General features: G+C 42.3%; 1 protein-coding gene across 1 annotated transcript in view; it reads left to right on the top strand.

Annotated features, from left to right (window-relative positions):
- fras1 (Fraser extracellular matrix complex subunit 1) overlaps window positions 1–27162 on the top strand; it is a 321197-nt gene that overhangs the window by 88080 nt on the left and 205955 nt on the right. The window contains 7 exon segments of the mRNA XM_030059979.1: window positions 28–187; window positions 3016–3149; window positions 3915–3998; window positions 4814–4915; window positions 7114–7305; window positions 12026–12115; window positions 17104–17251. Of these exon segments, the coding sequence (XP_029915839.1) occupies window positions 28–187; window positions 3016–3149; window positions 3915–3998; window positions 4814–4915; window positions 7114–7305; window positions 12026–12115; window positions 17104–17251 (910 nt within the window).

Below are 27162 nucleotides of genomic sequence, written 5' to 3'. Positions count from 1 at the left end.
GTCTCTCTCCCTCTTTGATTCCCACAGCACGACAGTCAGTGGAGTCCCTCCCAGTGTTCGGTGTGCATTTGCTCCAGAGGCAGCGTGTCCTGCTCCCCGCCGCCCTGCCCCCCTCTCCACTGTCCCGCAGACCAGAGCCCCTTCACCCCGGAGGGAGAGTGCTGCCCCAAGTGTGGCCGCCATGGAGGTGAGCACCCCGTGGAAGTAATCCAAGATCATGTTCCCAGATTAAATCGACACTGATATCAACACAGAACAAGCTGTCGGGCTGTTGGGTGCATCTCTCTGTCACGGTGTTGCAGCTTGCAGCAACAACAAAGGGGGAAGTTAAAGCTAATGCACAATATTAATTAAATTGACAATCCGCTAAAGTTATTTAAACATTATTGGAAGCTAATTCATGGCCTATCTCGGGCTAACAGACTAATATTAGCTAATTTGATGCGAGCTTAATTAACTCAATCAGCTGTGTTATTGAGTTATATTCTGGCAAAGCCACCAACAACCTCTCAGGTAAGACTCAACTCCTCCCAAAACCAACATTTTTTTCTTCTTTTTTTGAGCCATGCATCTGTTTCCCGACATAAACAAACTCCTCTGCCAATGCCGTGACATTAGTTGAATGTTTTCAGCTGTTGCCATGGTGAGGTGAACCACCCGGAAATGCTCTGATTTGCTGTGAACCAAAAGACCCACGTCAGCTCTACCCGCTCAGTTTCTGTGGTCCAAACGCTGATCTGATCTGCGAACAGGTTCTCAAAAGGACGACTTCATCTGAGATCGAATCAGACGTCCAAAATGTGTTCCCACCGCTCCAAACGAAGCGAACTAACAGAGGAAACACACTATCGCTTGATTAAACCGGACCAAACAGGGTAGCTGTGAAAGCCCCTGGTCTTTGTCTTGTCTCATCAAATGAAGAAATGTCTGCCGAGTCTCTGTAGAGTCCGGTGAAGCAGAATGAGCAGCACCAGAGTCCGCTTTTCCATTTTGACAGATCAAAATGCAAAACAGAAGAACATAAAAGAACACATCTGCTGAAATTTCAAGCTTCTCCTTACCTACAGGCTATTTCTGGCGGTCTAGACACAATATCCACAGATGCTGCCACCCACTGTTTGGCATGTAAACATCAAAAGGTTCACCTGCAGTGTGAAATGGACCTCGGTGGATATAATCTGTCAGTTTAACTCCACTCTGAATCTCTAATCTCAGTTGATTGATGGTCAGACCCACGAAGTAATTTGAAGACATCACTCTGGGCTCTGCCAACTTTCCATGAAGCTTTGGCGTCAGTTTTCACTCTTGATACCCAAATGAGTGAGCCAGTATTTGAAAATAATCAATATGAGCAGCTCCAGGACAACAAGATGCAAAATAAATTCGAAAAAAAGTATGGCCACCCACAGAAAATGGTGTGAAAACCCTCAATGCACACACATACGCACACACACACACACACACACACACTCATAGAAAACACCACAAAATCCCTGCATGCACACAGATTTTAAATGTCACACTCACACAATGCTAAAACACATGCCACCCACACAAACATATACTGTGTGTGTGTGTGTGTGTGTGCTGCAGAGGAACACACTGCCTCAGGTGGGCTCACATCCTCCTCTTTCATTACACATGAGCTCTGCTGGAAACCAACTGGGAATTCCTCCCTGAACCCTGATGGATATCGCAGGAAAAACCTTAATGAAGGCCACCGTGTTTGGAGCTGCAGCTCCAGGAGCCAGCCGTGCCGGTTCATTCCGGGTCATTCCTGAAGGAATAGGCCATCCAGAAATGAACATTATGTCATTATCTACTCAGGTGAAACATTGGGTAGAGTTTGCGTGTCTGTTAGCTGGTGCAGCTTCATTTCAGCCTTCTCCAAAAACCACTGGGGAGAATGGAGACTGGTTATTTACACTTAGATAAACAGTAAAAAACTAACCATGTAATTATTATAAACCTCATAAATTAAGTGTTGTGAAGGTAAACCATTGCTCTGTGGGTCTAAAGAGTTCACATTAAACATTTCATTTTTGTGTTAATTATTCCTTTAGTGTATTCTGTATCCTGCAGCAGAACTGTATGCAGTGCAAGTCCTCTCTCATTCTTTTATCGTGCATCTCTTCTGTATATTTTTAAATGTTATTGAAATGAAAAAAAAAACAACAACTGTGATGCAACTTTTTTTTTTTTTTTTTTTTAGGTCAGTGAAGTGTTCATAAAGTTTTCCTCAACATCTGCTGCAGTGCAATCAACTTTCATTTTATGGATTTTTTTTCTTTTTTTCTTTTCTTTTCTTTTTTTTTTTTTTTTTTAAATTTGGTTTTCAAAACTCCCAAATGTTACGTATCTAAATCTCAATTTTTCTCTATCCCAAATTTTCTTCGGCCTATTTTCAGGAGGAAAACAAAACTGCACTAAAATCAAAGTAGCCTCTCCTGGTGCAGTTCTTAAATAAATACTGTATTATGCGTTTAGACACCAGTGACTCCGGTTTGTAGGTTTTCAGCAGTGATATTAATAAACCCCCAGTTTACAGTCTATTTCCATGAAGCGCTCTCACACAGGCTTGTCTTTAATGAAGCCCCCTGGGATATTTTTTATTTTTTCCTTGTGAGGAAACCTTAAACTGCTCGGCGGTTCCCTCTAGACGCCGAACCTCTGACTCACCTGGAGTTTTCAGGATGTGAACGCCTCGTCTCCCTCATGCGCGAGGCTGCTTCTGATGAGTTTTCATTGGAGGACGCCTGGAGAGGTTAATCTGGATGCTAACGATGTCTCGGAGCGATACGATACATCCCGGTGGTTAGCAGCTAATTAACCGCTTCTTCTTCTTCTTCTTCTTCTTCTTTTTTTTTGTGTGTTGTTTTTTTTTGCTTTGCCCCGACTGCAAATCGATGAGAGAGCGGGCAAACACAGGCGTGAAAAGTCAGCTCATTACCTCATGCCACTGTTTACTTATTGTCTGTGTGTGTGTGTGTGTGTGTGTGTGTGTGTGTGTGTCAGAGTCGTGCTCTTGGCAGGGACGGATGTACAGGGACGGAGAAGAGTGGAAGCCCAGTGTGTGTTCGAAGTGTGTGTGCAGCGACGGTGAAGTCCAGTGTTCGGCTGCAGAGTGTCAGCAAGTGGCCTGTGAACCGGTGAGCTGCAAAAAATAAATAAATAAATAAATAATAATAATAATAAAAAATAAAATAAAATAAAAAAACATTTAACAAGTCACTTAGTCTCATTTTCAGTGTTTTTTTTTTTTTTTTTTTTTTTTTTAGATAAGGTCACACATCTGCCAGTGGGAAGTGATAATCCCACTTGTACTAAAATAATTGGCGGATTTCTTGAAGGAAAACAATACATATGAGACCCAATTAGAATAACATTGCAACAAGGAGATTTTTTTTTTGCAGTGTTTAGCCTCTTTAACCTCTTAGTTTATCAATATAATGCGTACGCCGCCTTTAGTTCATGTCAGAAATATCAGCAGCTGGCACACGAACAAACAAACAAACAAAGTGCCTGATACAGTTCAGGAGTTTGGATTTAACACTGCAGGCTTTGACTCAATAATAATCTCATAAGAAATAATTAATGCCTATCATAATTTGGATACTTCGGCTGCTAATGTGGCTCAGCTCCACGGTATTTATTGGTTCAGTGAATCCAAGGAAACATCGACACAATCGATTTAGGGTGTAATGTAACTAATTACTTTCCTCATAAGTCGAGGAATTCACCGCTTTAGGGAGAAATAACAGGTTTTTCACAGCGAAGTCAAACAGCCAATAACACAAGAATGTTAAGACTCTCTCTCTCTCTCTCTCTCTCTCTCCCTCTCTCTCTCTCTCTCTCTCTCTCTCTCTCTCTCTCTCTCTCTCTCTCTCTCTCTCCCCCTCTCTCTCTCTCTCCAGCATGAGAACTTGGTGATCCCGGCTGGTCAGTGCTGCCCTCAGTGTGTGTCCAACCCCTGCCTGTCCGCTGGGAAACAGTACCAGGTACGCAGGGTGTGTGTGTGTGTGTGTGTGTGTGTGTGTGTGTGTGTGTGTGACGTGTGTGTGTGTGTCTTGGAACACACATTAGAGAGAGTGGAACACACTCTTTAATGACAGGGGGAGAGTATGTGTGTGTGTGTGTGTGTACAGTGTAAACACAGCGGGATACAGTGAGAGCAGGGCAGATGAGGTGATGTGTAGAGAGATTAGAGATAGAGGAAGGAAAGGAGAGGAAAGGAAAGGAAAGGAAAGCAAAAGAAGACAGGAAGGATAGGAAAAGAGGAGAAGAAAAGAAAAGAGGGAAAGGAAAGGAAAAGAAGAAACAAGAGGAAAGGAAAGGAAAGGAAGGAACAAGAGAAAAGGAGATGAAAGGAAAGGAAGGAACAAGAGGAAAGGAAAGGAAAGGAAAGGAAGGAACAAGAGGAAAGGAAAGGAAAGGAAAGGAAAGGAAAGGAAAGGAAAGGAAAGGAAGGAACAAGAGGAAAGGAAAGGAAAGGAAGGAACAAGAGAAAAGGAGATGAAAGGAAAGGAAAGGAACAAGAGGAAAGGAAAGGAAAGGAAAGGAAAGGAAAGGAAAGGAAGGAACAAGAGGAAAGGAAAGGAAAGGAAAGGAAGGAACAAGAGAAAAGGTAAAGAAAGGAAAGGAAAGGAAGTTACTTCCACCTCATTGGAAATGAATGCAATCAGTGATGGTCCTTTCAGGCATAGTCATCCAACTCTGTGTGTGTGTGTGTGTGTGTGTGTGTGTGTGTGTGTGTGTGTGTGTGTGTGTGTGTGTGTGTGTGTGTGTGTGTGTGTGTGTATCTTTGTTTCCACAGCACGGCGAGCAGTGGCAGAAGAACAGCTGCACCACATGTGTGTGTGACCGCGGTCAGTCACGTTGCCGCACACACACCTGTCGCCCTGTCACCTGTGACAAGGTGGGTAAACAGACACACACACACACACACACACACACTCTGACATTTAATTTAATACAGATTTCACGTCATACATTAGGATTTGCTTTGACACTTTGCCTCGTTAAAGGGTGCAAAGACGTTTAACCATGCAAGACCACTTACACACACACAAACACACACACAGACACACACACACACACATGCGTTAATAAATAAAGCACTTGAAGCGTACAGCCTCCATTTTGCCCTTGGCTTTGTGTTTTGGGACAGAGAAGGTGTGTAAAGACGTCCGGTCAGCTGCAGCCCGTAGTGACGTAAAGCACGAAGCGAGCGTCAGCTGTTCATACTGACTGATTTTTACAATCCAACGCAGCACAGGACTTCAGTTTACCGCCTTTTCAAACATGATGAAGACAGTTTGCAGCAAAACGTTAACCAACTCAGCTGTTTAAAAACCCACAGGCCTGCATCATCAAATCAAACCCAGAAGACACTGAAAATATCAAATTTTTAAAGGAACTACAGAATGACAGTCTAAAGTTAAACACTGCATTAGTTTCAGTCAAGCTCAGTGGTAAATAAAGTAAACCTGTAGCTTCCTTTAGCTAGCTGAACGTTTTTTGCATTTTGGATTTTTTTCTCAGTTTTGTGTAAACATTATTATATGCAGCAATGTGAAGTTTATTCAAAGATAAAATTGTACGGTGGCCGAGAACCGCCATCGCTGCAAAAACAAACAAATAAAAAAAAAAAACGTTGCAAATAAAAAAGAAAAATGCTGCGTTGCAAATAAAAAAAAGCAACGATGCAAACAAAAAAGCCAAAACAGAAGTGAATTACCGGGGACTATTATTGCCGATGCACAGGTGTTTTTTTTTTATGTGAGAGAAGAAGAAGAAGACGACGCAAAACAAGAAGGAAAACGAATGAAGTTAAAAGTTACTGTTTAAACAGAAGTTGTACTGCATTAACTGCAGTAGCCATGTGTTTTCTATTTTTCATGGCAGATTTTTTATATTTGTTATATTTAAACAATAAGCCCAGAGAAGCTGTGGGTTACAGTGATTTTACAGCGGCTGAGGGGCGTTCTAAGGCACGACACACACTGTAAAATCAGTGTAACTCACGGCTTCAAGGGGCTTATTGCTTTTATAAAACGGTTACCCTACATATAGCCCATAAAATAAACACACAAGAAAAAAAAACAATAATTTATTGGTAATAATGCAACAATAAAACTGCCTACAAAGTTCTTGTAACTTATGTTATAGGGTTATGTGCTAGCAGGGATAAGCACTTATGTAGGACTTAACTTTGAAAAATCTGAAAAACAGTATGAAAGCAGTCACTTTCATCTGTTAAAACCTAAAGGTATAATACATATAGATGCAAAACATATCCAGATCATAGAGCTCATATCATGTTGATAAATCTGTTTTAATGGGACATGTTGCTTATTTTGGTTTGTGGTGTTGAAAACCTGTGTGAAGTGTGCTGCAACAAAAAGAAAAAAAGAAGAAAAAGTTCAAAGTTTTTTCAACTTAAGCTAAAACTTAAACATAAAATGTGCTCGGCGATCAGTGCGGTCGGGGGACGCTGAACAGCGGCTTCCCTCCGCTGATTATAGCAGGAAATAAAACAGATGAAGAAGAAGAAGAAGAAGAAGCCAGCGCTGCAAAGAGGGGATCCCAGCGGACGGGAAGCTTTAAAGCCACTGCTCTGAAATTAACAGAGAGCAGAGAGCCACGCTCATCACTACCTCTCTCTGTGTCCTCTGCCATTCTCCAGAAAAACTGTGACGTAACACAGAAAGACCTTGAATGTGCTGCTGCAGCTTACCGGAACAAAAAAAACGAATTTCCTTTAATAACTTGAAGTGTTTCTATAAGATACCGAGGATCTGGACTGTGAAGAGTCACATCCACAGTGTCGGTAAATCTACATTTCTCAGCAGTTTCAAAGAAAGACGTTAGGCGCTGTGTGTGATGAACCAAACTGCTTCAAGTGTTTTCCCTTTGTAACACAACACACACTCTCTCCCTTCATCCTCTTATCTTTCTCTGCCTAAGCACACACACACACACACATAAGCCAACATTTTTATATAAGCCCCCTGGATTTTCTTTGTCTCATCCGTGCAGTTTGTATTCCTCCATGGCTGCTGTTTGTCCTGTACGTGCAAACAAACTGAGAAACCCTGTGCTGCTTCCTCGCAGGGCCAGACCAAAGTGAAGCGCGCCGGGCAGTGCTGCGACGAGTGCGCCGCCGCCAAGGGCAGCTGCCTGTACGAGGGCACGGTGCGTTACCATGGAGACATGTGGAACGGGACGGGGTGCGAGTTCTGCACCTGCAACCGGGGTCAGGTCCTGTGCCAGAGGGCCGAGTGCGGCCGCGTCGAATGCTCACAGGTACGGCGGCTCGAACGTGTCCCTGAACGCAACACGAGCTAAGAGGGGAGGTGCTTGCTCCTAATTACAACAAACAAACAAACAAATAAACAAAACAAAACAAAAAACGCAGTCTAGTCATACTAATATAGCAACATCTATGTACAAATGCTGAACAAATGATGGCAGAGCTTTATTAGATGTCATGACTGCAAAAACCACGAGTCAAATCAAGTTTCATCATGAAAATTTGATGCAAAACCGATTTTTGTTTGCCGTTCAGCCGCCTTGCTGCTTTCCCGGGAGTCTGACTTGGAAATCCAAGATGAATGGCTGTAGAAGGTCTTTTTTTTCCCACTTTCAAGTACATTGGAGTGCAGCATAAATCCTCTAGGTTATATTAGCTTAGTTAGCAAGTGTAGCTGTCCTTCCAATTTTAAACCAGCCAGACTAGCCTGTAGCTCTTTAGGTAAGCCAGTCAGCTCCTCCGACTGAGATTTAACTCAAATGTGTCTATAACAACCTTTTCAAAGTCTATGTACAGTTGTCCCTCGCTATAACGCGGTTCACCTTTCGCGGCCTCGCAGTCTCGCAGATTTTTTTTAGTGCAATTTTGCATGCTTTTTTTTACTGGACTTATTTTTCTACGAAGGTTTGAACTTTGAGAGTGTTTAAAACAAGAGAGAAAAGTGAGAAAATGTTCATGCCTGTCTGAGAAAAGTGTGTAAAGTGTGTAGTGAGGGGTTTTACAGCCTTAAAACATCTATAATAATTGTAAAAAATAAAGCTGACTACTTTGCGGATTTCGCCTATTGGAGGTTATTTTTAGAATGTAACTCCCGCGATTAACGAGGGACCACTGTATGGTATTTCTCATCCCAGGCTGCATTAAACTTTGGTGGTTTACTTTACTGTTACTGTGAACTGGATAAACCTGTGAAATCAACTCAAAAACGAGAGAAACCTTATTCACATCTTTATTCACAACTTAATTCACATCTTTAGGAAGGACTTATTGTCTGAGGGCAACATTTACTGAGCTACTATTGGCTGCATTTGGGGGACGAGACTTACTATTGGTCAGTTGGAGATTCCTGGTTTGATCCCCGGCTCCACCATTAGTGTATGAATGTGTGTATGAATGGGTGAATGTGAGGCATGCATCGTAAAGCTCTTAGCAGTCTACAAAAGCGCTATATAAAAGCAGCCAATTTACCATTTAGTGGGAATCAACATTTTAATACGGCCTGGGTAGAAAAAGATCAGACCTGCCCTTTAAAACCAACGCGTGGAGAAACAATTTGTTTCTTGGCCTCTGCTATCAGGATGCAGAGTGAGCTCAAACCCCTCAGACCTGAATGTAAATCAGCGGCTCTGAGGCCTGCTGGCAGTGTGGATCTGCACAGAGTCTGCACAATGGCACGGGAAAAAAAATAGATCTTTTTTCGCTGCGGCGTTGCCATAAAATATATTTTCTTTAATAATCCATGATGCTCTTCAAAATATAAAGTGCTCAGCTGACAAGTACTGTACGGATCATCATGGATTATTAAAGAAAATATATTTTGCCATCGCCTCCGTGAGAATTATCTCTTTTTTTTCGGTTTTGTATCACTGAGCGGTGTGTGACTCCTTTTTATGGCCCCTTGAGTATTTCTTATTGTCATTTACACACCTGCGGTCAAGTATTGATGGGCTCGTATTTGTGTGCAACAGTTATCTCTATTTATTGAGCAACCAATCCTGGTTATGGAGGTATTAAGTCAATAGATTTATCCTGTAAGAGGTTATATTTGTTTTTTTTCTAATTTCAGCTCTCATAATGTCTCCCCTAATGGCGACTTTTGTAAATAATGGTGCCATTACGAACACATTATCATGGACTTGGAGTCCTTTTCTTTGGTTAGCAGTGTAATCTATGGCTCTTTGCTATCATTAAGAAACTATAAGACAGTGTGTGCTGCTTTTGCACCAGACACCACCTGCTCCATCATTTACTCCACTGTTCACTCTCAGGCTCCGAAAATACAGCAGATTGGCACCCGGGAAGCTCATTTTGTGATAGAAAGTCACCAGGAGACATCACAGTTTCTTTGTCCATTACAGTCTACGCTCTGTATAATTTGCTGCATGGAAATTTACCAAATCTCACAAGATCTGATGTGGTGTTTAGGGTGAACACCACTGATCTAGTATAAGAAATTAGTATGCTTCGTATTTATTTATCTATGGTTTATTTGATCAGGAACTGAAAACAGCTGGTCAATCTAAGTATCATATTGTTTTTTTTTGTTTTTTTTTACCAGGTGCTAAGTTGCAACAGGCTGCAGAAGGGCTTTTGTAAAAATAAAAGATAAAAGCAATGATAAAAAAAAGAATAGAGGCTAAACGTGCAGAAAGATACCAAGGGTGAGTGCCTATGTGGAAATAAGAAGTAGAAACGGGACTAGAGAGTCCTGCTCACGTAGACGTACTGATACTTTTATTTTACTGATATTTTATTTAACGTGGAAGTGGAAGCACTGGTGAAAAAGAAGAGAGCAACAAGTAAGGAACACAAAAAAGTGAGATAGTCTGTAGAAAGGAGAGAGGAGCGTGAAAGGAGCTCATTTCAATTTGCAAAAGATCAATTTGCAAAATGTGAACACGCAAAGTAAGCTGCACAAAGTGAAGCAACATTCCTCTTTTCTTTGCTGACGGACTCATCACCGTGAGTAGATCCACAACCTGTGAGTCCACGTCGGTCCAGTAAAAATGTTGTGTACTTATGGAGAGCACACATTACATTAGTAGGCTGTAGTAGGTGTGATTGAAAATGTAGTGATAAGTGCAATATGCCATTAAAAACATTCTCAAGTTTAAGGGAAAGTACGGGTTAAGTGAAGTGCACAGTTGCAGTTACCTGAGTAAATTTAATTAGTTAGGCTACTTCCAGTTTTGGGGAAATGAGCTTAGGTGTTAGCAGAAAGAGAGGGGGAGTGTGAGAGTGGGTTTGTCGCCAGGTACCTTCCTCTACGGATAATTCACTGCGTTAAGATAAAGTGCGGTGAAAGATAAGGTGAAACTGTAATTATCTCTGCGGGGAAACTGGGTCTGTGCCGCAGCAGAGACCCACAGCAAAGACGAGCAAGCTTACAGAAAATGAAGGTTAGGCAAAACATGCACAAGCGACAGTTTCATCACCAGGAGACGTGCTGCATGAAAAGCCTGGATTTTTTCCAGCACGATCTAATCCAACCTGCGTTCCGACCTGCACCGCGTAATTCCACAAAATAACGCCGCGACGTCGCCGTCAGTCTCAGGTGAAAACAGCGACGGCATTAATGGCCGCCTTCAGTCGAAGACATTCATTCAAGCTTGGCCTAGTTAGGAATGTAGGACGTTGGACGTGGGAGTTTTTTTGGGACAGCACAAACAAAGGATTTGTTAAGGTTATTAGCCCGTGTTCCCATAGTTACTTTTATCCCCATAATGACCCAGTTTGGGCTCGGCGCCGCGTCTCGTTAACACCTCATCAAATGTTTTCTTACGTCAAGGAGATTTAATAATACTCCTTTAATATCCCTTGCCACGGCCAAATAAGCCCCCATTAATCATGCTGTATAGTGATAATTACAGCTGGTAAGTGTCATTAGCTGTAAGTAGCATAATTGGCGTTGGTCCAGCTCTGAATTAAGCAAGGTCACTCCACTGAAGAGATCCGTGCAGTGCAGGTTTTACCTCTGCACATCAATGGGAATCAATGGCTGGCTTCAGTGTAGGCCTCCTCATCCTAATCCACGATAAAGACGTGCATGAGAGAAGCTTCGAGCATCCACCCAATCACATGAACGGCATGCTGGTTTTCATGTCGGCTGAAGGGTTACACGGTTTTCCACGCGAGATAAGAAAATACTACAGCCCTTTGGTCTTATGAAATCCTTTGAAAGCCCTTTTGAAACTCTGGATGAACTGAAAAATACATGGCGCTGGAGGTAAACACAACGCTGCCTCTCTTACCTGCAGGAAACATTTTGCAGCTACTTGCAGCTTCTCACCCGGCAGCGACGGTGTGTTATCATAAAACACACACCTGCGAGTGAATTATGATTATTATGATCAATGATGAGGCTTTTGCATGAAGGTCTGTTTTATTTGTTGTCTTGCAAGATACCTTCTCCTTCTGTCCTTTCTTTCATTTTTATTCAGGTTTTTAACCGCTTTTTATGTTGTTGTTTTTTTTTTTATGCTGCTAGTGCTAGTGTATATACAAAGTTTATTATTATCAATTCAACTTCTCTGTTTTCAAATTTGCTGATTTTACAAATTCTAGTCCAATATTTTTGTCATTACTGATTACAAAGAGAGCGTTAGAAGAATATTATGAATTGTCCATTGTTTCAGTCGAGCTTATTGAACTGAACTGAGGTGAACTGGACTGAATAAGTGAATGGATGGAAAGTCTAGTCAGACGATGAGAAGTTTATGGACAGACAGAGAACAAATTAGAGACGAAAATGGAGGAAAAATGCCAGTGGAAGAGATAGAGAAACATAAAACCGCCATTTTTCTGTTTATTTTTGCTTAATTTGCACAAAAAAGATGCAAGTTGAGCCTGGGTTAGACCCAACTAACTCTAAATACTGTATATTTTGGTATATTTTATTTTGGTGTGTTTATGATGTGGTGATTTTGGCTCTCATGGAGTAAACATTCAAATTTCATGTTTTTTTTTTTTTCCATTTTTTATTTTATTTTCCAGGGTGAGGAGCTCGTTCACCTGCCGGGGAAGTGCTGCCCAGAGTGTTCGTCCGTGAAATCGTCCTGTTTGCACCAGGGGCAAACGCATGAGGTACCGCTCTTCATATGCAGTATTTAGTTTTCAGGTTGAGTGTATTTGCTCATAGACACGGGAACAAAAGCTGTCAGACAAAAAAAGAGAAGGGATCCAAACTGTGTGGGCGAGACAAAGAAAACACCAAAGGGCTTCTGAAAACCCAAAGTAAACGACAGCGAGGCTGGTGCACAAACAAGCAGCAACATCTAGTGATGCGAAATAACAAGCGAAAATACTGAGAATTAAATCTACAGTAAGAGCTCTGAGCACGTTCAACAAGAAAGGGAAAAGGAGAGAGTTTGTAAATGTGTGCTTAAGCAAAGAGCTATCAGATTACACTTGGCTGTTACGCCTGTTAGAGGAATCTCTTTCTTATTATGCCGCCCTATATCTCTTAGTGTGCCATCACCTTCATTATTCATAGGCCAGTCCTGGAAACCCAGAATGCAAAAGCTTTTTTTTCCCCCCTTAGCCAGGAGGGAATGTAGCTCATGTAATGTGGTGCGACGACCAGCCAAGGCCGGGGCTCGGCTCCGATCGTGAGGAAGATTTTATCCTTTTAGGGCGGTGAAGAATAATATTTTGTTTTTCTATTCGGACCCCAGGAGCATCTGTCTCGCCCGTCCAAAGATAACCAGTAGAACACAAAACAAGAGACATGCCGCGCTGCATACTCACAAACCAGAGTACACAACTTACACGCATATCTGCCTTCCCTTGTTGTCTCGCAAAGTTTGAGAGGCGACTTTCTGTGACGCAAAGATTTCAATCACCGAGTGACGAGGAACATCTGAGCATAGATAGCTGAAAGCTGAAATTTATCATTTTTTTGTTTGGTTTTTTTTACTTAGTAGATGGCAATGATATCCGGGTGGCGTCAGCTAAAATGTGCCATCATGTAAAATGGGCCAGATAAGCTTTTAAATTTTCTTGCATTGTTGCTACATCACTAGTTGACGTGTAACAGTAGTTTTGGGGAAAGGAAGGAAGATGTCAGTACAACCAGTGGGAAAAGGACAGAATGGATGGTGCCATCAGTGAGTACCATGAGATAGTTGAGAGAGGGCAGACACCAAATGTTGGCTTTTTGGCAAGGGCTCGGGACATTCAGCGACCTCTTTGCAACGGTGCGTCAACGGCAAAGTTGCTGGCTCTGGCTATGCATCTGGGACGAATCTGGGAAAGACGTGGCCAGTCTTATCAAGCTCCTCTCCAAAAAAAGGTTTCCAACCTTACTGTGGAGCTGTATTTAATAATGCAAAGGCCAATAATATCAAAGGCTTCTCTGAAATAAAAGGCGCTGCTGGGTATTGCTGGTTCCAAAATTTTTTGAAACGGACTCCAGATCTCAGTATTTAGAGACCCGGGGATCTTTTAGCAGCAAGAGCATCAGGACTGAACCCTGAGGTGGTAGGAAAGTGGTTTCAACAGTATGAAGACCTGCTGGAGGAGGAGGAGGAACAGGAGGAAGCTGAAATCAGAGAAGCTCCATCACATCTTTGGAAGTGTGAGGAGCCTGACCTGCAAGACCAGTTTTGCTCCGAGCGTGTGATCGAGGAGAGACCACAACAGTCTTCAATGCAGCGGGAACATTTAGTCGCACAACGTTCATCTTTAAAGGGAAGCGACTAAGGTGTGAGTGGCTTCATGGTTGCCCAGACAGTGTTGTTGTTAGAGTCCCTGATAACAGCTGGACAAACAGTGACCTGCTCCTGGAGTGGGGTCAGATGTTTACAGAGCAGCTGCCAAGAGATGACCCAAGGCCCCATGGTCTCTTAGTGGATGGCCACAGTAGCCATGTCTACAATTTAGACTTCATACAGCTGATGGAAGCCAAAAATGTGCATGTGATGGCCTGTTCATTTCATACCACACATGCCCTCCAGCCTGCTGACTAAGCACTCTTCAAAATTTTGAAACACAACTGGTGTGAGGACAAGGAGCATGGCAGCACAGAAGCTCCTGGAAACAGAGGTCTTCTCTCTGTTTCAGAAGACTGCCACCGTTTAAAATGCCCAGACTGGATTCAAGAGCGCAGGGATGTTCCCTGTGAACAAGAACATAATCCCTGATGATGTGTACGCGACAGAGAGGGCCGATGTTGCTGTTGCCACACCAAAGGCAGCAGTTAGGGCCTGAAATGTCTGTGTTTTCTCTCTTTATTTTATTTTAGCTTTATTTGAACTGAACAGCTGGCCCATTTTACCTGAACATTGTGTCATAACTCAAGAGGGAACCTGCTCATTCTCTAACTCTCATTGATATTTTTTCAATTTTTTTTTAACAAATACATATTTAAGAGACCCAATTTATGCCAATTTATAAATATAGGATTAGATCTCATGCATACCTTATTTGATGGTTTTACAAATCATTTACCAAGAAATGGCCCATTTTACCTGACTTCACTGTATGTATTCGTGCGGTAAGGTAAAACCCTGAAAATGGGCATGTTTGTCACTGCTGGAGACTGAAACTTCGAAATTTCCAAAGTATCAATCTAGATAAAAAAAAAAACCCCAAAAAGACCCATGTGTAAATCTGTACTCTGGCTTTAGAAATCTGTGTGCACAGTTTATAAACCGGTGCTCTCATAATCTGTGCCTTCAATTTATGAATCCATGAAGTCGTTTGAGCGCATGGGTTGCAAATCTGAGGGCGCAGTTCACAAACCCGCGTGCACGGATTCGTAAATCGAGGGCACGGATTATGAATCCGAGAGCATGGGCTGTAAATCGTGCCCACAGGTTTCTAAAAGAAGGGAACAGATTTACACACATTGTGTTTTCCTCAGCTGACCCCAGGAGGGCTCCGTATCACTCGGCTTGACAGCACCATTAAGGATCTGATTGTGCCAAATGGGAAAAACGTATTACAGCGAGGCGTACAACAAACACAGAAACATACATGAGGTGCACAGGATGTTCTGCGTACCTGCTCGGTGAGGTGCATTGTACACGGTGAACAAAATCTGATACAGGAGTTGGACAAAGAAAAAAAAAAGAAAGAAGACAGTGGAGACCCATCACAATAGGCTGTGAATATCAAGTGCCTCATGAGGAACAGCAGAGCCTCTCTGTGTCCTCCTTCTTCATCTGTCAAACTGTAAAAGGAAAAGTTTCTGTTTCTAGGTCTGTCGGTTGTCTGTGCCGTTTGACTTCATCGTGCTTATTCATTTTCACCTGTGGATACGGGGAAATCATGAGGGAAAACTGCAAAATGGCCATCTGACCTGCCAAAAACTCTCAGTCTTCAGTAATTTAGTGTCTTAAAATCTTGTTTTTCTTCAAACAAGTAAAAAATCTGCCAGTGTTGTTGCAGGAATTTTTCTGGTAACATGTATAAATATGTTGAAACAAGCCAGAATAAGGCAGATGGATAAGGCAAAGAAAAGATAAAGATAAAGATAAGGCAAAATGAGACTCGTTTCCAGAATTTTCTTAAACCAAGTGTCTTGATCCTAGTGGCTGATCTGCCTCCTTCTGTCTTGTTTCAATAGATTCATACTTGCTGCCACAAAAATTCATGAAACAAGCAAAATCTCATCCCGCTTTTTACCTTGTTTGAAGAAAAACAGGATGTTTTAAGACTGAAGATTAGACTAAATTACCGGTGAAGATGAAGATTTGTTTTCGCAGTCGAGGCCTCTTCTCTTTCGGTTTTGTGCCGGCATAAACCCAGCTCCTCAACAACGCCTTTGTGCGTCGGCCCTGAACACGAGCGGCTTCTGAATGACGGCGCTGCTATAATTAGCAGCTGTGAGGAGCTGGTGACGTACAGTCTTTTTGTTGAGGTGTAGATTCAAATCTCTGGGACATTTGTGGTGTTTAGCTTCTATTCCTGTTAAGTGTCTCTCTCTCTCTCTCCCCCTGTGGGTGAGCTTTTACTTACCGTCACTTTTCCTCTGCCGGAGCAGCTTGTCTGGGCTTGGCAGATGCTGCCGTCACTCCTCAGACTGTTCCCATTTCAGCATGAAGCCATTTTGCAGTTTTTGTGACTGAGACTCCAGCTGTTTGACCTTCTTCGACCTCTGTTTATTTTCCTCATTTTGCTTTGGAAACTCGCACAAAATGATGTCAGACCTCTCTTAAAGCTGACGAATATTAATTGTCATTCAGGTTAATGACTTTCCTGTGTAACTGCCTCTTTAGTTGGGATTCAGTTTAAGTCCTCTTTTATTTGGTGTTTTCATTATTTCATCCTCGGCCTCTATACAAGAACCTTAAACTCTGGTTTCAACTTTGCTTGGACTAACAATCTGTTTCACTCTCTCTCTCAAGCTGCGGTTACACGGATGATATTTCTTCAGCATGATTGAAATCTTTCTGATTAGAGATTCCAGCTTCACTGTTTACATGGAGGCTGAATAAAGTGATCTGTGAAGACGTGTTTTTACGTGCCACAAGGCGCTTAATCAGAATAGAACTGTTTTATCATGTGCAAAGTGCGAAGCCTCATGCTGGGAAGTATCTAATCTGTCGGAAATAAAAACATAATATGACTATAATCCACGCTAAGCCATGTTGGATAGTGGAGGCGCCTTCATCAGGTCGTCCATCAGACTGTAAAAATGACACCTGGCTGGCTGGTTTGGACTTTTATTCTTGTAACAGGCAGCCTTCAAACCTTTCCAGCAGCTTTTTGATTTGCTCGATGGTTTGGTGGATTCCAGCGTCGTTCGTCTTTTCCAACTTGTTTGAACGGCTCGCGGTTTCCAGGCTTTTGACCATGGAGGCGCAGAAAGAACAGATTTATCCCAACCGGAGAGAAACCAGCAGATTAGGAGTTTACATGGTTATTAGGTTCTGATATTGTCCTATTGAATGGATTATTAAAAGTTTACTGCCCCTTTCAACCTGATTGAAAATTCCTTCGGATCGAGCCAGCCTCTTCCCATTGAGGTGACTATATGAGGCATTTTTATTCTGACTGGGTTATTTTTCTGATCATTAGTAGAATATCAGGGTCCATGTTAATGCCCCTTATGTCTCTCGACCTTGCAGAACTTGGCTCGCTGGACTGATGGCGCTTGCAGGGAGTGTGAATGTCGCGACACTCAGGTGACGTGTTACCTGCGCTCCTGCCCCACCTGCCCACCGGGCACCCTGGCCGCCACCCAGGAGGGACGCTGCTGCCCAGAGTGTCAACAAGGTACGTTCTACGATACAGTGGTGGATGTTCAGTTCGGAGTGATGCTAAAGTCACAATAAAGCAACGTTTTGAGGGTCTTCCGCTTTCTGAAGTTCTTGCATTTCTTGTTGAAAGGGGTTGATGGGGTGGAGAAGAAAATTTCAAAAGCATAAACTGACAGGAGCGCAATTAAAATGGTGTGATTGTTCAAAAATGTGATGTTTTTGTTGGTTGGAATTTTTTGTCCACGCCTACTGGTTCAGCATGAAGTCACCATTGAAGATACACTGTTTTCCAGGATGTAGAGTTAATGGGATTTTGATGTAAAGAATATTTGAAAATGGTACGTTCTTTGGCATTTATGTTAGGTGAAATAGCTAACAGGCTGAAATATATTTTTTTTCAATTCATTGTTCCTTTAAAGTTGGTGCCACAACAGTTTTCAGGGGTAAAGTAAGTCTTTCTCTACACTTTGGGGAGTACTGTTATGTCTTGTCCAATCATGCGGAAGCCGGTGCCGACTGGGAAACATTGTGAACGTTTCCACAGCAAAAACGCTGGTGAAAGGCGGAGGAAATCAGAAATCGATTTAGTCTAGAAACTTGTTGGTGTGGAGCCAGGGAGCTGGAGACTTGAGGAGCAGGAAGGCGGGGTAGTGCTACTGTTTACCTTAGTTGAACCACCATTTAAAAAACGAAAAAAAAACAATAACAGCAGCAAGAACAAATCTAACTTATCCCAAGAACAAAAAGAAATCAGTAAAGAAACTCCTAAAACAAACAATCAGCAGTCTGCTGAAGACATCAACACTTTCCTGTGTGTGTGTGTGTGATGCAGCAGAGGAAGGCAGGACACGATGGAAAGCACAAGGAGGAAAATGAAGCTATTGACCTAATAATAAACAAATTCAAAAAATTAAAAAGGAATATAGAGACCCCAGGAAAGAATGCACTGATTGATTGATTGTTTGATTTTTATTTTATTTTATTTTTTTTTTAAAGAAAATTAGAAACATGTAAAGCTAGTCCGGACAGTACATTCATTACAGATGATGTTTTATGAGGATAGAAACAAATAAAGTCTATTATCTTTTTTCCATTGTGGTCCATGATCGTGACAGGGCCCTTCGTGGTCAGTTCTTATGTACCTGTTGCACCAAAAACAGTTTGGGTTCTCAAACTGGTTCGGTCCCCATTTTGATCAGTTCTTGGAGGGGAACCACTGCATCATCAATCATAGTCGTGCACAGCAAAAGTAAACACTCCCATTTGTGAGTATTTACATGCACACAAGTGTGAGGGAATCTCTTTTTAGCATTGGCAAAAACATTTTTAACCGCTACTTTTCAGCATACCACAAAGTTTTCTTGGTAGTCGTCTCCACCGTGGAACCAATCTGTATTTGGTTGAAATGGAAAGAACGGTTCAATGTTGACGCGCCAACGGTTCTTTGTTGGCGGAAAAGGCACATCAGAGGGGTCGAGCCAAGAACTGGCCCCAAGTCAAGATTTGATTTAATCCCAGAGCAAAAACTGTCAGGTCACAAGATCATTTTACATAAACCGGATGTGAATTCGGCTCAGCTCCCTTTTCAGAACAAAGTCAGGTGGAGCTGGGATCTAAGAGCCGAACCTGGAGATTTCAAAGCAAGCCAAGAGCTTATTATAGTGTCTCTACTTCCGAATGAGCCTCACACACACACACACACACAAATAAAAGCCATATCATAATTAGTCATTGTTCTGACACACTGAACCAGCTTGAGAGAGAAAAGTTCACTTCCTCTGAGTGGAAGTCTTTCAATTAATTTGATTTTACTGAGCAAAAAAAAACAAAAAACAGAAGAGCTCAGACATCAGTGCTGTTTGGTTTCCTGATGATTCACAAGAGAGGGAAGTGACATCCTGATTTTTTGAAGGCAAGAGGATGCGAGGAGGCAATTGCCCATTTCAGGGATATTATGGGGAAATAATAAACAGGTTATGTAATGAATCACTGCTCCCGGGGAGCAATATGGAGAGCAATAACATAACTTCTGAAAATGAGTGATGAGTAATGAGTCACAGATTCGTTTCTTGGTGACAAGCCCGGCTCTGTTAGCGCTGCCAACCGCACAAATACACTGATGTATGTATGACCTTGTGTGTGTGTGTGTGTGTTTGTGTGCCTGTCATGTGTGTTGGGTCTGGCCACGACTTCAGCGTCCGCCTGCTCTATCAAAGCTTTTTTTTTTTTTTTTTTTTCTCCCCTCTTGGCTTCAAAGACAAGCTCTGCTCCGTTTCTGGTTCCAGCCAGTGTCGGACAGTTTAAGGTCCCTTCTTCCTTGAACATGGACCAATTTTAAAGTCTAATGACATTTTTTTTTAACACAATGAACCCATATGAATAATTCTAAGGATGAAGGTGGAGATGAAGGTCCTGTACATCAGCTTGAATGCTCAAAGAAAAACCCCAGATCAGATCCGCTCTCATTCTGGGTGTAAGTTCCTTTTTTTTTTTTCCTTCACTCTGTTTCGTCTACTTCTCCTTGAGTTTGTGATTTCCAGTGTTTCCCCAAATGCCTTTCAACAGCCCCTCCCAACAAGACCAATGGGTGTAGAAACACAGCTTTCTAGCCAGCTAGTTTGTGAACACGGGATGTTTCTGCGATCGCAGCCACGCTCCCTTTCTCAAAACCCATCGGGTGTTGTTGCAGCATTGCATTTTGCACTCTGCTGCTCTCTGTCTGCGATGCACTTCTTCCTGCATGATTCTTGAACGTCGGTGCAAAATAGCTGCTCTAGAAAAAAGCCCTCGCTCTTTGTTTGTGAGGGACTGACCCCAAAACCTGACACTTGAGGTCTATTAACACTGAATCCACTGCGAATAAATTGCACGAAAGTAAAAAATATTGGCAATTTTTTTTTTTTTTTTTGCATCAAAACTATTAACACTGAGTCCAACTGAATTTTCACCATTGTCACCATTGAAAAAAGATCTCCCTAGCATGATGTATTTTTGGTTTTGAGTACCTGTGGTCTGACAAATATAGTTTCACAGCTCTTCCCTTTTTCGCGGAGCTCTGGCAGCACGGTTCATTTAGCTAATCAGAAGAGAGAATCAGCCCCTCTCCACTGATTGGTTGACTGTTTTCTGAGTGACATGTGGTCGGGCCAATCACAGGCAAGTTAACGGCTATAACGGTACTCATGAAAAACTTTACAACTTCCGAAAATGTTATCGTCTTGATGAGACAGACAAAAAATCACTTACCGGTCGCGGAGTTGACGTCGTCCAGCATCTTTAACAAAATTTCTTTGTGAAACCGGCATTGTATTGTGTCTGGTTGATAAGACAGTCGGCGCTGAAATGAGCCGAACAGACGAGCAAATCTGGGCTAAAACCCTGAGGAACCCAGGAAAAAATGACCTTCAGCTGCTGGTCTGTAACGTGTGTTTGTTTTGGAAGTGTGTGCATCATCTGCATCATCTGTGGTGCAGCAACGTTTCTTCGTCATGTGGCTAACTTGTTAGCTTGTTACCTGGGGAGCGGAGGCGGGCTGGCTAGTATAAGTGGGCGGAGTCGCCTTATGTGTGACATCACAGAAAGGAGGAAGTGCTGTCTGCTCGTTTTAAAGGGAGAGTTTCAAAAAACGGGCTGTGTACATTTCTCCATTTATCACAGGTTTAATGCATGGGACATTATTTATGTGGCCCCAAGACCTTCCCTATCACGAAAAAACAAATCGCATTTTTCATGCCACGGGGCCTTTAATGATAATACTGTCCCTTAGCTCCTTTTCACTCCTCCAATACCACAGGAGGAGAAGTTTATTTATCACTCTTCTCAGTTTATACACAAAACGTGTCAGCCTACGCAACTGCTAATACACTGGACATCTGCTCTAAGAAACTCCTCTACTTTTCTTTTGACCCTCTCCTATATTTCCTCTGTATGTCAAGCAAGAACATGTCAGACTGTATTATTTCCCGTTTTTCGGCCTTATCCCGTTTTATCTGCAGTCACATTAGTTCTTTTTGTTCTGCTTATTTGTAGCTGTTATGGCTTTTATCGTTCAGTTCTCTGTTACTGGAGACAAAGGAGATCAGCAACTTCATGTCCAGCTTGAATGACAGTTCACATGACCCAAAAGCTAATATGAGTTTTATTTATTTATTTATTTATTTATTTATTGTGAGTTTCAAAAGGCCTCTAGCCTCTGAAAAAAAAAAAAAAAGATGAATATTGACAATGCGACATTTTGGACTCTGTGTGAAGGAGTTCATAGACATGCATTGTTTCTTTTTAAACTCTTCTTGTACGTGTTTTTATGCCGAAAAATTCAATGTAAAAGCTGATCTTTTACATTGTAGAAGAATTTTCTGCTATCAGACTTCATTGTAGCTGCTAGAAACACGTGGACGTTATTATCCACGGCAAGAGGAAGCATCCACCGAACGATGAAACAGACCCGGAAATTTAAGTATGCATTGCCAACAGCAGTTAACACGTTTCATGAGTTAACTTTTACCTTAAAAACCGTCACTTTGAATCTTATAAACCTGGGAAAATCTGCACCCTTGTGAAAGGCATTAAACCCCAAATTTCTCCAGCGCAGAGGAAGACTGTGACGGCTTTTCAGGTGCGAATGTGAATAAAAAAAGCAGGACTAAGGAAGATCGTGTTCCCGGCTGACATTTCTTGGATAGATGAAGGTGAAAACGAAGGAGGGTTGGAGGGGGACAGAGAGACGTTGATAAAGAGTGAGTGCGAGACACAGAGGGGTTATAGATATGCACGGCAGTCCAAAATCTAAATCGTCCTGTGGGAGCGAGCGGTGGCGGTGGCGGCGGCGGCGGCGGTGGAGCTGCTCAGTATGTGTCAGCGTGTCGTCGCCCGAGGACACAGACAGGAGCGGTGACAAAGAGTCAATATAAACTATCCCCGCTCCAACACCGCTCTCTAACCTTTATTTTAGTTTAACCTTTATTTATCAAGGGAAGGTTGGCTGAGCGTGTCTGCTCCTCTTAAGCACCGCCTCGCTCCACATTCACAGTCTGTCACCCTAAAACACGTTAACACTGTCGGAAAGAAAAAAGAAAAAAACGCTATTGGTGATTTATCAGGCGTTTTCGGGTCCATTGACCTCATTCACATCCTGAACACTCACTCACCCTGGAAAATAGACATGTAAGAGACTCTAAAACTGACATTTCTCACAGTTATCATATTAATTCCCCCCACAGACTTTGGTAACTGGTGCTGATGGGACTAACATGTTAAAGCCAAACCCACCTGGATTCTTGAGATCCATGAGTCTCTAATGTTTTCCAGAGTGAAGCTGTGAAATGATTAATGTTTGTTTGATGGACGGAGCTGGCCGGACTCGCTCTACAGGAAGTTTTCAAAACGGCCGCCAAGTAAATAAGGTCGTTTGTGTTGATTGGCGTATTTTTCTTCTTCCTTTTGGATAACCGGCCAAATGTAGATGCCGAATTTTGAACCTTTTTTTGTAACATGCAGTTCAGAATTGGGGCACTTTGACTTTTTTTTTTATCTCAGCTGGCAATGACAGTGATCATGCTCTCTACCTACCTGAAAAAAAGTGACAGTAATTAGTATAATTTAGCTTTATACTGATAATTGTGTAGAATTACGAAGTGCGCATGGCTCCAAGTTTGTGAAACGGCACAAAATACTACACTTCCCATGAGCCTCAGCAAATGTTAATAGATCGGTTAGATCGGTGTTTTGAATCAGGGATAAAACACGACAGACTCGTCGTTGAAATGATCGAAGAACGTTTGAATAAAGTCGACTCAAAAGCTGCAAAGCTCAGTCGGCGACAGATTTTGAAGCTCTGTGATTGGCTGTCGCTTGAGGCAATGCATTGTGGGACTTAGAGTTCTTCATCTCTTCACGTTTTTTTTTTTATGCACATTTGATTCTCGAACTGAGTTCTTATTTGACGATTCAATCAGGAGAGACTCCATGTCCGTCCAAGAAACACTCACAGATCTTCACGTTGCAAAAAAAGTGGGATTTTTAAATCCTCAGCCTAAAATGACCCTGCCCACTTCACAACTTTAATGGGAATATTTTTGTGTTTTTCAACTTTCAGCAACATGTAGGCTATAGCAAACAAAATTATACCGCTGAATACATTTGCTATAACTGGAAGAAGGAAGAAGTTTTCTCAGCCACCGGTTTCAGTATTTGAGGAATTATTTTTCTCTTGCATAAACACACATTTAAATTCCAGCAGCTTATTCCCCACATGAACTAGGTTGCACAAATTGAAACCAGTAATCATAAATATATTCATTAATATGCTTTCACTTATTTGCCTCCCAACCTATTGAAGTGGAAAAGTGGATATCCACTGAACATCCAAAATCCAGGATGAAGCTGAATTTAGCCCGGTCACGTCCGACACACAGCGAATGCAGCGAGGTGACCCCCCTTTCTCCTGAGGGAGTCAAAGAGCATTCTGGGAAATGAAGGAAACGACCAACCGAGGTGGAAATAGATGTGACACGTTGAGGGAAAAAAGTAAATTAGAACACTTTGACACAGTGCCTCACATTCATATTCTTTCTTTCTTGCTCGCTCTCTGTCTTTTATTCCAGATGACATGCGTGTCAAAAGGGTAAAAAAACATCTCAAAATGTCTTCCTTAAATTTAATTTTTGGGGTTTTTATTGCCGTGAAGCCCGCAGTCTGCAGAAAAATGAGCAGCTGCAGAGTTAGGTGTCCACTAATGAACAATAAAGAATTAAGAATAAAATTAAAAGCCATTCAATCTGGCTTATTTGTCTCTGAAGATTAAAATGAAAGATGATTCATTTCATTTCGGTTGCGAGAGCCCGCACCGTCTTTAATGAACTCTTGATGCTTTGATGCTTTGGACAGGTTTCCTCCAGCTTAACACGTCTTGATTCAGGAATTTCCTCCTTTGCCGAGGAGCTTATGGGATCCATGGTGTATCTCGCACTGTTTCCTTTCTGCTCTCTCTTTATTCCTGATTTCATCTCACATTTTTCACTCTGTTCAGCTCTTTCTCTTTGACTCCCTGTGTCTGTATTTTTAGTTCTCTAAGCTAATCGGCTCCCTGACAGGAAGTGTGGCGATGGCCGCGGTGTGGGAGAGAGCTGGATATAGAAAGAACGCCTCATTTACACCATTTCACTGTGGATCCCTAAAGGGCTGAGTGTGTGTGTGTGTGTGTGTGTGTGTGTGTTTATATATGTGCCGGTGTGTCTGTTTGTGTCACAGTTTATGAATGCACAGCAGTGAGTGTGTTTGCACATGAAAACATATTGGCATTGGGTCATAAACAAACATAATATAGCCTGTATGTTTGTGTGTGTGTGTGTGTGTGTGTGTGTGTGCGCATGCCTGAATGAATTCCAGATTAAACTGTGTCTTTGTGATCATGTGCAGTGGCATCACACCGCACATGGACACACGTCAGAGATGCAATCATGCCTTTATGTCTTTTTATGTGTGTGTGCAGGTGTGTGTGTGTGTGTGTGTGTGTGTGTGTGTGTGTATATGTGCTGTGCTTGCCCCCGTAATGCCGTAATGCATAAATGCATGCATATACGGTTTGATTTAAACATGATTTTCCTACTTTGGTTCACACATGGATACATGCCAGTTTCAAAACACAGGCGAGAACACACACACACACACACACACACACACACACACACACACACACACACACTCACACACAAACACATGTCTTTCTCTCTCTCTGTTTCCCTTGTTAACCCTTTGTCGGCTCGTCCGTTCGGCTGTTAATTGGATTTCCTGTTTCTGTTCTCGCTTTGGTTTATTTTGGGTGAAACAGAAGAAGGAGGAGAGAAAGAAAAAAAAGAAAAATGGTGCTTTCTCTTTCTCTCTCTCTCTCTCTCTCTCTCTCTCTCGCTTCCCGCTCGACCATCGAACCTTCCTCGGGTCTATTAATCACGGCTGTCTGCAGGCTCGGAGGTCGGCAGCCTCTCGTGTGATTGGTCAGTTCATATCAGGAGTCCTGCTGCATTCAGGTGTCATGGGAAAGAAACTAGACGTGAACCTCCTACCTGAAAATACTGTTCGCCTCCACTGGACTCGGACCAGCTCGGCTTTTATAAGCACATGTATCGTATTTTTTTCCCCCCTTTTACATTTCAATAAATCACAAACACTCACACATTTTCTTCTCGTGTGGGTGGAATAAACTTCTGAAACCTCCATTTTAGTTTCAATCGTACTTCAGCAGCGGTTTTCATTCGCCAGGACACACCTGCTTTTTGTTGCTTTTACCCATCAGGGCGTTTCCGTCTGATGGTGATGTGAACGCTGCAGGTTTTAGCGAGCTGATCCTCTTATCACGATGTTTTGAAAGGCAGTTTGGAGTCCAGCGGGTCCGATCTTGGCAGCAGACCTTTACTGAGTCGCACTTCATCACTTCAAGGGGAATCAGCGTGTGAAATTAAAATCAGACAGCAGACAAATGTTGGTAAACTGTAGCCGCGGTTGACTTTGACAGGAAAGCAGCCGTCATTTGAGGGTCATAGTTTATCAGACACTGCATAAATAAATAAATAACTACATAAAATCTCCATCTTAGCAAATCACTTCAGCTTTTCCGCTGCGTTTCCACTGGTTTCAGGATTTTTTTTTAGTATAAATATGTTGAAACAAGGCAGAATAAGGCAGATCAGCTACTGAGATCAATACATTGGCCATTTATACGAGGCAGTTTTCCCCCATGATTCCCTCATGTCCACATTCGATTCGAGAAAATTCGATAGAACAAGTTGATTAGCATCGAAAACAAGTGGGATTATGTCCCCCCACTAGTTGATTTTTTTACTTTGTTTGAAGAAAAACAAGATTGCAACACTGAAGTTGAGACTAAATGATGGAGATTTTGCAGAGTAACATTTAAAGTGGCTTGGTAAAAGTTACTTGTGGATTGTATTTTTTTTTTTTTTTTTGCAGATAATTTGCTGCTGCTGCTGGGTGACAAAACAGTAATTTCCCCACCTGATATTGCAGCAGCTCCACTCTGACATGGTGAGAACGTTCTCGTTAGTTTTTTTTTTTTTTTTTTTTTGTCATCATGCCTGGCAGATGCTGTGCAGTTAATTTTTTCCTGGATTGATCCGCACCTCTGGATCAGCTGTTTCCATACAAGCGCGCTGTTAATCACGGCGGCGGGTTTTTTAATTTTGCGCTTCAGGGGACTCGAGCTCGCCGCGCCTCCTTCAGAGGAAATTAAAGTCCAAAGTGTTCGAAACGTAATGACAGCCCGCTCGGAAACACACTTGTTTATCCAGATGGAGCCGCGCGGTGGAAGTCCCTGTTTTTGCTCGCTGAACTTCTGCTGCACTTGGGCTTCGTCCTCCAGGGGAACCGCTCGGCGAAATCAAGTTTTGCTTTCTGTCGGCTGCGACGAGGTGCGACTGCTACGGCTGTTTGTCGTCAGCTGAGAGGCGTTCACTTGAGCTTGTTTGTTTCTACTGTTTTAGCACTGAAGCTGCAGTACAGGATGGATGCATGATGGGAGATTTGTACAGTCGATTACACCGCACCGATTTCTGATTTGCTTTTAATTAGTTTACTTCAAAAAACATCCTCACGAGTCATTTGGTTTCATCTCGAGGGTTCAAATCTTGTTTTTCTTCAAACGAGGTAAAAAAAAATCTGCCAGCGGGATGAGATAATCCCATTTGTTTCCAGCGCTAATCAACTTTTTTCCAGAATTTTCTTGAATCAAGTGTCATTTTATTGATCCTGGTCAGCTCATCTGCCTTATTCTGGCTCGTTCCAACAGATTTATACCGAAAAATCCTGAAACAAGTGAAGCTTTTACCTTGTTTAAAGAAAAACATGAGATGAAAAACTTGATATGATGGAAACTTTTTTTTTGTTTTTGCAGAGATCTTCACATTCTCTTTTAAC

Source organism: Myripristis murdjan, chromosome 9 (genome assembly GCF_902150065.1).
Source record: "Myripristis murdjan chromosome 9, fMyrMur1.1, whole genome shotgun sequence".
NCBI classification, from domain to species: domain Eukaryota; kingdom Metazoa; phylum Chordata; class Actinopteri; order Holocentriformes; family Holocentridae; genus Myripristis; species Myripristis murdjan.
This window is presented reverse-complemented; position numbering and strand designations above follow the sequence as displayed.